Below are 15389 nucleotides of genomic sequence, written 5' to 3'. Positions count from 1 at the left end.
TTTCGAGGATCGCGATAAGATAATCCGTATTATCACTCGCCGTTCCGCGCAACCAATTCCTCCGAAAGCGTCGGCTGCTCCAACCCGGGCGCGAGTCGACAAACATCGACAAAGTGGGGCTACAAACAATACAACATTTTTACCGTCCCGCTCTGGCCTGGAAGGAGCGTCGGGGCGCGTAATATCGACAATTTCTAGCTAAACGGCTGCTCCGTGGACCGTGGAAGAGGACCCGAACGGGTCTGCGGACAATGAGGCGATACTTAAGGACTCGCCCGGGGCGAGCTTTGTTCAACGTGTTCCACGAAGGACCCGGCGCGACAATGGACGTTCTTGATTTCCACCGCTCGCCCCTTTACAAATTAGACCGTATTATCGCGGCAACAATGCGGTTGCTTCTCCATTTTCTGCTCGAGCAACGGGAGAGGAGCGCCTGGCAGAAGTGACCGAGAGTATTGCCGCACGGGACCTCTCGGCTGGCGAAACTTCGGGCGCCGAACCGGCGGACGCGAGCGCTCGTGGAAAAGTGGCTTAAAAATTATTCCACGCGAAGACGAAACGGCGCTCGAGCGTTGCGTCATTTTCTCGACGCGCCGCTCGTGAAAAACTTTGCCCGAGCGATTCCCTGGGTGAACCCGCGGGTCAGCGGGTCGCCAAGGGGGATCTACTTAATCGGCGGCTTAATCACGGCGATGCGGAGTCTCTCGCTCGGCAGCCTTAGTCAGCGTGCACGGCAATAAGCTAATGGCTGGCCGTAGATTCCAAGGAGCGACGTAATACGCCTCGATCCTGTTCCGTTCTTTTCCGATGCCGGCCGATTGCGAAAGGAGGAACGTTTCGCACCACGACGCGCTCAATTGCGATAAAGCGACGAGGATAATTGTGTTGTTCTCGGGGAAAACTCATTGTGGCCGTGGGGACTGCGCCGATCCGACTGGCTTCATCGATTTTAATCGCACCGCGGGGCATCGCGGAACGGGACCGTTCGCTTTCCAAGCTTTCCGTGGACTCGGCTCGACCTTTTCGTTGCTTCGTAAAACAACGAAATCTATTCCTCTGCGATCGTTTGGGGATTTCAGGAAATCGCGGGTTAGGTTCCTTATGTAACATTGAATAGAGCTTAAGATTAAGAACACGCGAGCAGATTCGTATAAGCGAGTTTCTGAGTGAAACTTTGTTATTTTATTAAATTTTTAAAGAGATGTAGCTTTGCGGGCGCAACATGCGATACGTGTATTTTGTAGCAATTATAGCCTGGGGATCCACTGGACATCCAATTTCTCGGTGAACTTGCCTGGTGTCAACCACAATCGTCGATTACCACCGAATTTTTGCTGGACAAACTCGTTGCGCGTTATCTCGCGTAAAATAAATTTAATTAAACTCGTCAAACTTAATTCAATCTGAATTCCTCCTCCGTTCTGGACTTTTATACTGGTAACGCGCCAGCTTCGATGAATGTATGCGTCGGCAATCTACAATTTATAATGTCTTAAATTGTCACATAGACTGTTCTGCGTTAATAACCAGTGTTTCTCTTAATGCACCGCAGGGGCATTTGCGATGCAGGCCTCTATTCGTTCCGAGACTACCTCAATATCGTCACCACTCGGTTGACCCCTAAATCGCGCCACGAGTGTGGCTAATCAATATTTTAACGGCATGGACCCTTTTCGTCTCTCTAGATTCTAGAAGTTCGTTCCGGTCTTTGTTATATAGGCAGTCGAATGAAACCTATGGTGAGAATTTAGTTGAATAAGTGCTAGTCAATGTTAGCGCCGTGGTTTATGTATTTTTCTAACTATTGGGATTTTTTTTACCCGTGTATATAATAATAATAATAATAATAATTACAGAGTGTATTAGAGAACGACAAGCACAAACTATATTGGAATAGAAGCATCGCAACGGACAAAACCATACCAGACAATAAACCAGACATCACAATTATCCGCAAACAAAATAAAGTAACACAATTAATCGAAATATCCATACCCAACACAGCAAACATACAAAAAAAAAGAAACAGGAGAGAAAATTGAGAAATACATCAACCTAGCCGAGGAAATTAAAGACATGTGGCGTCAAGACAAAGTAGAAATAGTACCAATAATACTGTCAAGTACAGGAGTCATACCACACAACATTCACCAATAAACCCGCGCATTACAACTCCCTGCAAACATATACATACAGTTAGAAAAATCAATGATTATCGATACATGTACAATCGCCCGGAAATTCTTAAATGCACCATAATTCAGCAGATATAAAAAAAAAGAACGCTTCACCGAGGTTCGCGTGCTGTCTATGATCAACCAGACACAAGTCTGAGAAAAAAGAGGAATAATAATAATAATAATAATAATAATAATAATAAGAAGAAGAAGAAGAAGAAGAATAATAAGAATAATAATAAGAATAATAATAATAATAAGAATAATAAGAATAAGAATAAGAATAATAATAATAATAATAATAATAAGAATAATAATAAGAATAATAATAATAAGAAGAAAAAGAAGAAGAAGAATAATAAGAATAATAATAAGAATAATAATAATAATAATAAGAATAATAAGAATAAGAATAATAATAATAATAATAATAATAATAATAATAAGAATAATAAGAATAATAAGAATAATAATAAGAATAATAATAATAAGAATAATAATAATAATAATAATAATAATAATAATCTGTTCTAATTTTCCAACTAGAGCGAACCCACAGTAATTTACATCGAAACGATCGAACTCGATTATATTCGAAGATGACAAGTCCCTCGATCTTCGACTGATCAGTGGCGATTGACTCTGAACACGATGGGTCACGTAGAATCCGTGGACTCTGTTTACAGAGCGGGCTGTAAAGATAGCAGATAAACGCCGTGTACCCACGTATCGCGAAGTGGGACGATAATTCCCGTGTAACACACGATTCGACGGCCGCGAATGAATTTCGAGGCGTGTACGAAAATGTCGCACTCCAGATATTCACGGGCAAGTCAACGACGGGTACGCACACAAAGGCACGTACACGCCGCGTTATTTATAAAAGAAACGATTCCGCGGCGCGATAACCGCGACGATAAGCGTGCAATTGCTCGCGACTTATCGCGAGGCGTTCAATGTCACCGCTCGGCATCCCGAGGCCTCCGGGGATTCTATCGAAATGCACCTCCGACGGGAGTGGACGTTTCCGCGAGCGGAGACCCGCTCGCGTCATCGCGTTCCAAGCTTTTGCGGAAAGCTGCAAACGCGACGCACGCACGCGTCAGTTACTCCCCGCTGCATGCGACGTGAAAGACGTCAGAGGAGGTGTTCCAGAGAAATCGTGACTCATTCGGAGCAGTATCACTGACTACCGCGCGCAGAGTTTCCTAACAGCAGGACGCTGAAAAGCTTCGCCCACCAGTCAGCGTAAAAGAAGCTTGCTGTAGCTGGACATCTCTACGATGAATTTGGAAGAATAGTTTGCTCCCGAGGAATATTCTCTACTCCGAGCGAATGGTAATTCTCGTGAAATTCTAGGTCAAAGTATCCCTGCTCCCCGCGATGACGCAGATACTAGGCGAATATTTAAAATTGAAATTTGAAGATAAACCGTAAATGCAATTCGCTGACAATCTCCATCACCCTTCGTAATTTAATACCGACGTTCTACGCCCTGCAAGCGGCCCGTTCGCGGTCAAAGAAATCGTTGGAACTTAAAAAAACATCGGACGAGGCTCGGCGTGGCTGGGTTATTCGGCTGCGAGCGTTCGTTCGACGAGATTCCGAAAGCTTCCCAGCCGCGGTGAAGTAGTCGATCCTCGTACAACAATCGGCTTCGTCTAGAAGTTTAAAGTATCGTCTGGAGGGCCGAACCGGAAGAGGGAGGGCGGGCGGAGGGCCGGTCCCTGTTAAAACTTGCCGGGCGGGAGTTTCGTAATGATCGGCGAGCCAGTTTGCCCGGAAATAATATTTGTACAGCTTGTACGTAAACAACCCTGGCGGCCCTCCAGAGTGCCAATAACACCGCCTGAGTCAACTCGGTCAAGCACCGAACCCGCTTAAATGAGTCACGATGCGAGCGGGAAGAAAGGTGTAACTCTTTCTGCGGATTTCAGAGCGGCGCGACACTGCGCGGTACTCCTGGAACAGGCATCATCCCCCGCCCCGCTGCGCGTTCACCCGCCGCGATAAAACCTGCGAGCCAGTCCGCTAACGACGCCAGGATTCCGTCGGGTTTGCTGCGCGGCATGTAAATTAACGATTCCGCCGAGTCTTTTAGCACCTTCGAGCGGCGGGCCTCGTTTGCCGTCATTCAACAGACGAAAAGTGGAATATAGGTAAAAAAAAAAATTCGAGCGGATCTAACGGCGTTTTCGAGGATGGGCACTTAGACGGTGTCTGGAGAATTTCGGGGCCATCGAACGAGGGGTGATGGTCGAAGGGATAATATCGGGGTGGAAGTATTGGTGAATGGTATAAATAGTGATATTTAAAGTGATATCAATTTATTGAGATAGCGAGAATATGGATTCTAGGGTAAACCAAACAGTGAATGACCGAATTGTTGAAAATATGGACCTTCGAGATTAATACTTGAATATATTTATGTATAACAACAAAACAACTGTTGAAATTGCATTTAAATTTATTTTTCTTGAAATTTCTATAAAAATAATTACTCATTCTTATCGTAATTTAAAAAAGAAACAATTATAAAATGCAAAATGTGTAGAAGCCCAGTAAATGACCGCCTACTTTTAATAAGAATTGTACTTGTTAATATTTGCTGAATACGCGTAACTAAAAATATCGGATACTAAAAATATAATATTTAAATTTATAATTGACTTATTTCTTTGCCTAATGGTCATTCACAGGCATGCGGTCAATTGCTGGTTGGTTTACCCTGCGCGAAGTTGCCGAGATATCAGTTTCCACATTTTCTCTGCGATTTTAATAACAATCGCAGACTCTATTTACACCGTGCGAAAACCATTTCGGAGCCCTTTGAACTCTGCTAACGTTCGATTTCCCCCTGGAACTCGACGGTGCATTCGGCGCAAAGATCGATCCCATACACAGAGATTAAAACGTTGGTTCGCCCTGTATTTATTCCCCGCTCCTTTTCCAGCGCAGCGAAGCAACGATAAATTACCGCGGAACGGTTTTCGATAAAGCGAGAACAAAAAGGGGGTCGAGCAACGCCGCCGGTCATTGAGAAAGAATGGCCACGTTTTGGGCATCGGTCGCTGGGCAATTCGGAGGGCAGCGGCAGACAGAGCTATTTGCATGTCGCGAGATTTATAATGCGCGTCAATTACACGTAACACGCTTCGCTCATTCCGCGGTGTAATTCATCCCGTGTAATTACCAATGCATATTGCGGTCTCTGCGGAAACTCGCAACCGTGCGGACCGCGAATTTCGTGCAATCGTACTTCGAACCCCTTCATTCGCCCTCTCACCCAGACCCCGACCGTCCCACCCCCCACGAACAACCCCCCACCCGCGTCCCGCCCACTCCTCCTGCTCGTCTCGATTTCAATTTCGCCCTGATCCTGCTGAATATATCCCAGCGTCTCTCTCCCCTTCGGTCCTCGAGCCACGGCCCCGTTTCACCCCTTGTATTCCTTGTTCTCTCTTTTCGTCGTCTCCGTGCCAGACGACGATTACACGACCGGCAATCGCTCCCCCGTTCCCCGCCCCTCTATAGTGATTCAGTGATTAGGAATTAGACGATCGCTTTGATTACGGCCAGCGGTTCAATTTAGATTTAGGTGGAATTTGGTGTACCAATCTGCTGATATCGCGACGTTCGCATATTTACATATTTATGCTTCGAAGATATTATGCTTGGTGCTTTTTATACTGCGTTGTAGATTGTAGATGGCGATATGGGAACGCGCGAAGCGTGAAATTTACCTAAATTCCGCGATCCATCAGGATAATAAAATTGATAAGAATTCTAGAAAATATCACCTTTATTCGACGAGAATGAAATGGAATGGGACGTTGTCAGCGGGGCATTAATACTTTCCCTGGCTTCAGGGGAAATCCTTCCTTTGAAAGCCTTTTATACATGGGATTAGTGAGGATTTAAGCAAATAGCAGCGAGCGCTTCAAGTAAATATCATAATACTGAAAAGGTATCGGTAAAATATCGACGTTTTTGGCGAAACGAAGATCAACTTCGTAAACCTTTAATTATACGGATTCTGCGAAGCTCCTTGTCTGCGTAACGACCCCACTATCAACTCTGCAAGAGACCAGGGCTTGAAAACTGCTATAATATCGACTTCGGTTCTCCAAACGGTTATGAAGAACCTTTATTCTGAATAACTGTTAGGAAGAACCGAAATTTACAACTATTATCTGTTTCAGTTACGGTTCCTATTTCATAACAGTTATTTTTTCGGTTCTATATCGGTTCTGAAACGGTTCCAGAATCAGTTCATGTATCGACTTTTCCCTAATTGATATCATTAATTATTGTAGCTGCAGATTACTGTACATGTGCATATGTTTTACAAAATCCTTATAGAAAAAGAAGAAACATTTATACATATCATATATAATAAAGCGTTGAAATAAATAAATCAGCCAGATATTTTTTACATTCACACACACACTATATCATTCAAAATAGGAAGTTCAAAGTTTCTCATGTTTCTATAAGGATTATGTAAAAAAAGATGAACATCTACAGCAATCTACAGCTACGATAATGAATGATATCAATTAGGGAAAACTCGATATAAGAACTGATTCTGGAACCGTTTCGGAACCGATATAGAACCGAAAAAACCACAGTTATGGAACTGGTATGAAGAGGGAAATAGGAACCGTAACCGAAACAGATAATAGTTGGAAACTTCGGTTCTTCATAACAGTTATTTGGAATAAAAATTCTCCATAACCGTTTTAATCAGAACCTCTATATATCAGTTTTAAACAGTTATTTTCGGAACCGTTTCGAGCCCTGCAAGGGACTAGCAAGACAAAGAACAGATATCCAGATGCGAAGGCAGCGCCGTATCATTTCTTGCGTCTAAATATTTCCAATTTATAACGAACCACCGGGCGCAGAGGCCCCCGTTGACAAATCCCCTCTACGGCGCCAGAATGGAATTGCGGCCTGCTCGAAAAATATTATTCGAAACTGCGAGCGATCGATAGAACTGCGAGGAACTCTGGTAACGAGCCGGACAAACAATTGTGAACGACAATGGGCGGGTAAACATGACCGATGTCGGAGGCGATCGCGACTCAGGTAACATTTTTTCTCTCCCTCCCTCTTATTCTCTCTGGCCGCGCCACCCTCCCTTTCCAAGACCCATACACCTGTGTTTACACTGCAGGCACTTGTCAACAATCAACCGGGGCCCGGCCCCTCCGTAAATTGTAACCTCGCCCTGCAGGCGGCGGGGCACGAATTTTACGACCCTGCGACGTTAATAGGATTACCGGATCAAAAGCGTGGAAAGTTAAGATACGGTCGGTCCAAGTGACGACAAAAGGGACAAAGCGACGGGATATGGACGGCCGTACCGATCGACCGTGCGCCCCGACCTCGGGGTAAATTTTTATATTAGCCCTATCGATTACGGAAGCCTTTCGAAACGCTACCGCGATAAAACGGAAGGCGTTAACTTCCATCGACTTACCGATAGCGCACGGTTTAAAAGAACATCCCCCCCCGCGTTTACGATAGGATAATGGCTGTCGCGGGGGAACATTCCATTTCCAAGGAACAGGGTTTTATACGGGGTGCTGTTGTAATTCGCGGTAAGCTGGGGAAGGGATGACTCACGGCTTGTTTTCAAGCCGAAACCGTGGAGTGGTATATACGAGACTTTATCGCCCAAGACTTTGTTTTCCGAGACGCCTGCGAACCTACAGATCTCCATTCTCCCTCGACTATCTAAGATCCTAAGAGCTCGCTAAATTTTGCAAACACCTTGCGCAGTTACTCTCCCTTAAAACTCCCAAGATTAATGCACTCGAAAAATAATTCGCAACACCCCACTGCGCCGTGAAATTTAAAATTCGCTGTCCAGTGGTTATCGCTGATTATTAATAACGAACGATGATGAGAATATCGGAGCCGAATTTTAAACGAATGGAATGTACGGTTACAAAGGAAACGGGAATGAAGTAAAGCACGATCGCGCGACAGGGTATCGAATAAAAATGGATCGCCTAAGCCGAAGAGCTTTAACGCGAGGAAATCTGTTCCACTTTCGATACCGTATTGGACGTGTTCCAGCAGCTCCAGGTAATTCCCAGCGACAGAAGCGTCCCTTCTTATCCGGGATTTACTTGCTCCAACCTCCCTCGCCGTTCTTTTTTTTTTTTTTTCCATTCATTTGCTCGGCTGGTAATCGTCGCTGCACGTCGCCCATATGCGGTGGCACGTACGGACATAATGTAATCGCGGATATTGGACCACGCGAGCGTTGGTCACGGCTACATGGGGATTTATTTTCGTCGTTCCGCCGAGCTTTTCCGCGTCGACTGCCGCGCGCGGCCTGTTTACGGCCGAATGAAAACTTGCTGGCCGGCCAAATATTATTCCGTCCCCGGGCCGCACACCCGCTCTCTCGCCGTTCACCAGCTCTTTATGCCCCTCGACCCTGCCGCTCCGTCATTAGCCGGTTATTGTACGGAGCAGAAACGACGACGTTTAAGACCGCGAGGTCATTTTCGACGGAAGAGATTCTATCGCGATTATTGGAAGGAACAGGCTGCCACGGTTTTTACACGAGACTCAAGTTACCCATAGGAAACTCGTATCTGAATGGGAAGAAGATAGCGAGGTACTCGAGACACTCGTCTGATGTGCAAATGGTACCCTCGGAGTTCCCACGTGTATCCACAGACGGCAGGATTGCAGGTACCAAGACTTTTGGCTCTCGACACTCAAGTAGGGGAAAGTGGGGTAAAACGGAACGCTAATGTTTCTGTTAGATAAGAGCTGCGAATGAGTTGGTATCGCGTGACATGGAGCCAAAGGGTCCTCACAGCATTTTGTGATAGACCATAGACCTCTGCACGCGTTATTTTTCCAGTAAGAGAGTTGGAAAAATTTCCGGTATCGACGTTTCAATATTGCGTTGGACTTTTGACTACTTTTCGGTACTTGGATTTGGAAAATTAATGACGGCAAGTACATCGTTGGATTCTATAGTCCCTGCGCTACATTTTGACGTATATAAAATGTTCTTTACCTCGCGCTGAAGTGTAAATATTAAATGTTTACTAAATGACTGTAAAGGGTGGGCCCATGAGGCCTGCATCAGTGCTGAAAAGGAAGATGATACATTTGTACGTGATTTTTGTTCACAAAATAATAAACAAACCGTATTAATCTATCCTTCTTTTACGATATTATATTCATATTTGATTATTTTCCGTAATTTTCATATTATCTAGTAAAATATTTTTTCCAATATGTAAAACACATATTTTTGTTATATTTTATTTGTAACAGTTATACCTAAAACATATATTTACAGTTTTTAACATAAATGAATACATTTTAAATCGTAAAAATAAAGATTTTATACGTTTGCATGGGCTTCAAGTGGGTGTTCCGTTTTACCCCACAATTTCAGCGAGGCGAAGATTTCAATACCTCCGGTAAATATCATTTTCCGTCGTTCCCAAAGATTTTCCTTAACAATGGCTTTGATTTTCCTATAGTCTAAAGTCCACTGAAGACTCCTGTTGAAGTCTCGTATTTTTTTCTCCTCCCGCTTTTAAGTTATCCCCCTCCAAAGTTAAGCGTTCCGTTTTACCCCACCTTCCCCTATGCCAGCATATTCCTGCCTCTAATTAACGGTTATCTCTATCGACAAGTATAAAAATTACAATTCTCAGCTGCATTATTTCTCAGCTAATATCTTCGTGAACGAATACTATAAACCATCCCTCCAGTCTTAACACGGCACTTTCCGCTTTTCCTGTTTCATTTCCCCGCTACCTCCGCGCCTATCCTCCACCCATCCACCTTGCACGCGCTCGCACGAGCGAGGAGCGAGTTGGGACGAGGAAAAAAAAAATTAGGCTCGCGTCAATTTCATCCCGCCGTGTATTTATACGCAGGGGAGCGAGCGGCGCACAGGTATTTAGCGCGGGGCGCGCGTGTGCGGACTCTGTCTGCCGCGCGTCGGAGTTTCTGCACGCCCGTGTGCCTGTGTATTCGCAATAAGAGAGTGACGGCGAGGAGTTCGGGAGGGGTGTGCGCGCGGGGTGCGTGGGTAAACTATCGAGAGAAAATAAATACGGGACTCAGCCAGGGTTCGTTCGACTAACGATCTGAAAGAGAGCGCCCCCCTCGGCCCCGCTCGAGTCTGGCAGAGGCGAGTACGCGCGAGTCGCCAACTCGCGCGGCTCGGCAAAAAAGCCCCGACAGAGTACTTTTCAGGTCCCTCTCTCTCTCTCTCTCTGTCTCTCTTTCTGCCTCTTTTTGTTCCGTTCGAGCGACGCCGATGCGAACGGCAGGGAGGACAAAAAAAAAAGGAAAACCATGGGACTACGGATCTATCCTGACGAGGAGAGAGTGTCTATGGCCGAGCAGCTAACCCGGGTCGATATATCGGTAACTCGAATTAGCGTCGGGGATAGGGGCCCCGGCCGGGCACGGCCAACGAACGATACTTATCGAAAGTGCGCTCAGGATTGAAAGGATTTTCGAGCGGGACCGGTGCGCGATACGTATTCCATGATATCGATGAATCGCGAGAGGGAGAATGCAGAGGGAAAAATAAAAACAATCCGACGGGGGACACGGGTTATCAAGTGCAATTCTTGCAACCTTATTTCTTTACCAGCTGGATGATGTGTACTTTGAATCGATTGCTCGCTAGGTATTTGTAGCAGCGTACGGACGGTAAATAAATTGCACGGACAAAAAGTATTGTTTCTGCGTGGCTGGTTTAAAATGACAAGTGTTTTTGTAGTTGTTGGTAATATTCGTGGGGCATGTAAGGAGCGTGATTCTTTTAAGTTTTATACGCGGCTTGGGACAGCCAATAAAGCGTACGAGAAGTGTAAAAGTGTGGAAGTAATGTTTGCAACCTCTGTAAACAGTCTTATAGGCAATTAATTGCGGCTCAATATTCATCCTCAAAGTCTGGTGTTTGTCTTTCATAGATTGAGGAATAATTAGTTATGTACACTTTAAGTGGACCTGCTGCTGATATACAATCACTTGTAATAATATGTAAGGCGTTCCACTGATACAATAAACTATTTACAAAACGAGACATCGCGCGACGCTGCTGTGAGATTAGAGACTTAGCTGTGGAAACATATTGATATATATCTAACAAATAAACATTCAGTTATAGGGAATAGAGTTTCCCGATTTCGAATATATATTTTTAAAGTACTCGTAGTAACTAAGAAATCCTGAAAATTATATCTGCAACGAAACTATTTTACTCACGTTATCAAAAACAATTAATATAGCCTCAAGACTTATGCGAAAAACGGCAAAATCCTCTTATTTAAGAATATTTGTCTAAAATCTGGCATCTGTATATTTTTTTGTGGTGCTGAATCCGAATATGACGTTATCGTTTCTGTAAAAAAAATCCTAATGTAGTTCTCTTAATAAAAAAAATCGCTTTTTAGGAGATAATTCAAAAAGGAAAGGCCGGAGAATTTTTTAAATATTTTTTTCGAATCACTCGTACCAATAATTTTTATAAATTTTATAAATAATTATAAGAGAAACGCAAAGGCGAAGTTCAGTGATATACTGTTTTTCAACCTAACCTAAACTGGTTATGAATTAGTATCTTGCCCTATGGGAGTTAAGAACAGGTTGAAATGGATTTTGAAGTAAATTGGTACGAGTAATCCGAAAAAAAAATATTTAAAAAATTCTCCGGCCTTTCCTTTTTGAATTATCTCCAAAAAGCGATTTTTTATTAAGAGAACTACCTTAGGAATTTTTTCTACACAAACAACAACGTCATATTCGGATTCAGCACCACAAAAAACATACAGATGACAGATTTTAGCCAATTATTCATAAATAAAAGGATTTTGCCGTTTTTCGCAAACGACGCCTTGAGGCTATATTAAATGTTATTGATAACACGAGCAAAATAGGTTCACTGCAGATATAATTTTCAGGATTTCTTAGTCACTACGAATACTTTATAAATATACATTCCAAATCGGGAAACTCTATTCCCTATAAGTGAATGTTTACTTGCAAGAATGTAAATTATAGAGAATAAGGGGCACGTGAGAAATGAGATATATGCTAAAATTAATCGAGGGCGATGCAGACGATTTGGATTCTAATAAACTGGCATATGTAGTATCCGCATTACCCACGATTAATTTCACACTAGTTTGCATCGCGGTGGAGAACGACGGGCACAAAAGCACGTGCGCACATGGGCGATGCCGAGGAAACATTGTCTACAGGAGGAACGTTGATCGTATCACGCCAACGATCTGAATATTTTCACGGCTGCTTTGTAAGCGTGTAATCGTCGGCTATTGACAGCAAGACCGAGGCGAGGTCACCGGGCGCGCACGTTACGCTGTTTTGCCTCGGCGTGTATAATTTCCCCGATACGTAGAAGAGCGCTCGTTTCCCATTCAAATGAGACACGGTTTCGTGTGCTACTCACGGAAAAGTAATCTTCCATATCGCGCCACAATGGAATCAACATCGATCACTATTCACTGCTCAAAGCACTCGTTAGAATCGCGCAAACGGCCGTTGGAATTTACTTCGACAGACTGCGAGCATACGATTTCGCGATAGCGGGCAAAGTTCGTTGCCTGTGCCGCGTCGGGCCGAATTACACGCCTCGGTGCGATTAAACGCGAAACTAAAAACCGTCCGTTGCCCGCTGGCTACGGGGCCTTAAGGCGCTTCGAGCTGCCCGCAGCGTTCCACCGAAAACACGATTCCCTTCCACGTATTATTGAAGTCTCGGAAATTTAAAACTCCAACGAAACGTTTGCCTCTGACTCGGAAACCGGTCTTACGCTGACGATGAGAAATATTCCTGACACGCTGTACACGTGAGCGCACACACACGTGCACAGTTGGCATAGCAACTCCTAACTCCGCGTTTACACGAGAAACGAAAAGCACGCCAAGACTTTCTATAATACCCCAATCGAGGCTTTCCAGATTCTTGAAATTCGAGTAACATCCCCGAGTGATTCGAAGAACAGCAATAATCGAGTGGACGGAGAATTTACAAGAGACGGAACAGCCGTCGCCAGTGCCTGCACGGCTCGTAAACTCTGACTCGCCGCTGAGACGTCCTGCTACGCCTCGAGCCTTCCCTATCCCCTAGAGCTTTTATTTTTATCGCGCATAAGTCGCGCCCGTCACTGCTGTCAAACGGCGCGCGTACCTCCGGGAGGCGAAGGGGGGGAAAAAAAGCGATCGACAGAGGAGAGAAAGAAAGGCGAAATAAAATGAAAGAAGCACTTACCGGGTGCCGTGCCGCAGCTGCCACGGCCACAGCTGCCGCCGCGTTTATACCGGCACTGGGGTACATCTTATCGTCGGTAGCCCCTCGAAGAGGTTATGTTGGCTCCCTCCGGTCGCGACCGACTCCTGTCACCAGAGTAATGGATATGTCTCCGTTATCCTCAGGTATATCCAGCGGTATCCCAGGTCATAGCCTGTACGCACTATTATTCACTGCTCCCGGGAAAAGAAGTAACCGTGAACGGGGATAGAAAACAACACGAAACGAGGAGACGGAGGCTACGGCACCAAGTCGAACCGACGTGGGCGCGCGGCACACACACACGCACTGCTCACTTTTCTTCTGCGCGGTCCTCTGGTTTCCGCTCGATGTTCCGTGCTGCTCGTCTCGCAGAAAGAGATACCGAGGGGAGAGGCACGGTTCGCGACGGCGGACTGCAATAGCGGCGGCGTGGAACGACGTTCGATCACGCTGGTGTTACGCGATGCGAGTACGCGACGATACATAAGACGGAAAGGTTCGCTCGACCGATCCTCTCTCGCCAACGGACGGGTATCAACTAATCAACCGCAGCGCCGAGGAGAAGCTCTTCCCCTCCCCGCGGCACCAGCCGAGTCCCCCTCCGTTCACCGCGACACCACGTGGTCTTCCCCGTTGGCTCTCTCGCCTCGTCTCCGTCGCTCCCGCGGTCCTTCCCTTTCACTCTCCCCGTCTCGCTCGCTCCTTCTTCCACTCGCAGCGCGCGCGCCTTCGACAATCGGGCCTCTTAGCTCGTTCGTCTCTCTTTTCCCGGCCGTCCCGCTGCTCCCATGTGCACGGATATCGCGCGCGTGTGCGTCGCGTGTGCGCGTGTATACGTGTTCCAGCGGCGGACGGGGAATCCGTTCTCGTCGCGATCCGCTCTGCATTTTTACTTACGGGCAAAAACGAGATTCGCAGCGGTAGATGTTGCGGCGAGTTTGTAGCCTGCGTATTACCAGCCGGCGCGTATTAAATTATCGCTGCCTACGGGACGGGGTGAACATCGGTGAACAAGCGCGGCCGGAAAACCCGTGTTAAACTTCCTCTTTATCACGCGCGAATTTGATCGCTTCATAACGAACAGCGCGGCGATTTCTTCGCCGCCTTTATATTTAATTGCATCCCCGCACACAAATGAAAGAGGGCGGCAGCCGGGATAATTTTCAAATAATTATCTGCCGCTCCCGACGAGGTCCCGCGTTTCGTTAATATTGCCGGTAACGGGGGCGAATTAAACCGTTGCCCCCGTGGTTACGAGGCAACGTCCAAACCGCAGAACGCGATATCGGACGGGTTCGTTTTTTGGTCTAACGAAATGCTGTAAAATAGCGTGTCCTCGTTGTGCCGGCAGATAAACAGACACGCTCCCGGGCACAGAGCGGGGACGCGTTTATGGTACAGCTGGTATAGAAATGATACGTTGCGCAAGACAAGCTGAATTGAATACAAAACTGCAGACCAGCTGTTGACTTCTCAAAAAATCAATGCTTATAAACACAGACACGAATAGAAACAGCGGCTTCTTGGAGCTAACTTTATTGCGCACTTTCGACTTATCGTTGCACAAGGCATCGTCTCTTTCCCAGTTGCATGGAAACGTTGTTTTCGAAAGCAACGCGCCACGTTTCTAATACGTTACGTGGCGAGCCGATTTCGTCAAGATTTCTCCAGGAACCGATTCATTATCACAACAAATATAACGAACCTGAAGATTACACATTTACCCAGAGGGCACTTACAAGGGAAGATCCCGAAGCCGAAAATTCAAAAAATTCTCAAACTGTGGATATGTAGAGAATTTTCTCCTGATTACAACGCAATTTTCTTTTGCTGCCCAAAATCACACTAACGGGGTGAAATTAACCCCTGAAGAGTCGGCTATTTTTCGATTTTAT

The 15389-nt window shown here is 45.6% G+C and overlaps 1 protein-coding gene across 5 annotated transcripts in view; it reads right to left on the bottom strand.

Annotated features, from left to right (window-relative positions):
- LOC143366584 (transducin-like enhancer protein 4) overlaps window positions 1–14704 on the bottom strand; it is a 65841-nt gene extending 51137 nt beyond the window's left edge. For 2 of the 5 annotated variants that reach the window (XM_076807714.1, XM_076807716.1), the window contains exon 1: window positions 13474–14704. In XM_076807714.1, the coding sequence (XP_076663829.1) occupies window positions 13474–13539 (66 nt within the window). In that variant the 5' untranslated portion in view covers window positions 13540–14704. Of the gene's footprint in view, window positions 1–12651; window positions 12809–13473 lie in introns of those variants that run through there. The other 3 variants (XM_076807715.1, XM_076807718.1, XM_076807717.1) reach the window with 2 other exon arrangements.
- Window positions 14705–15389: the final 685 nt, after the last annotated feature.

The sequence above is a fragment of the Andrena cerasifolii genome, chromosome 3 (genome assembly GCF_050908995.1).
Source record: "Andrena cerasifolii isolate SP2316 chromosome 3, iyAndCera1_principal, whole genome shotgun sequence".
Lineage (NCBI taxonomy): Eukaryota > Metazoa > Arthropoda > Insecta > Hymenoptera > Andrenidae > Andrena > Andrena cerasifolii.
Note: the sequence above shows the minus strand (reverse complement) of the source record. Positions and strands in the feature narration are given on the sequence as shown.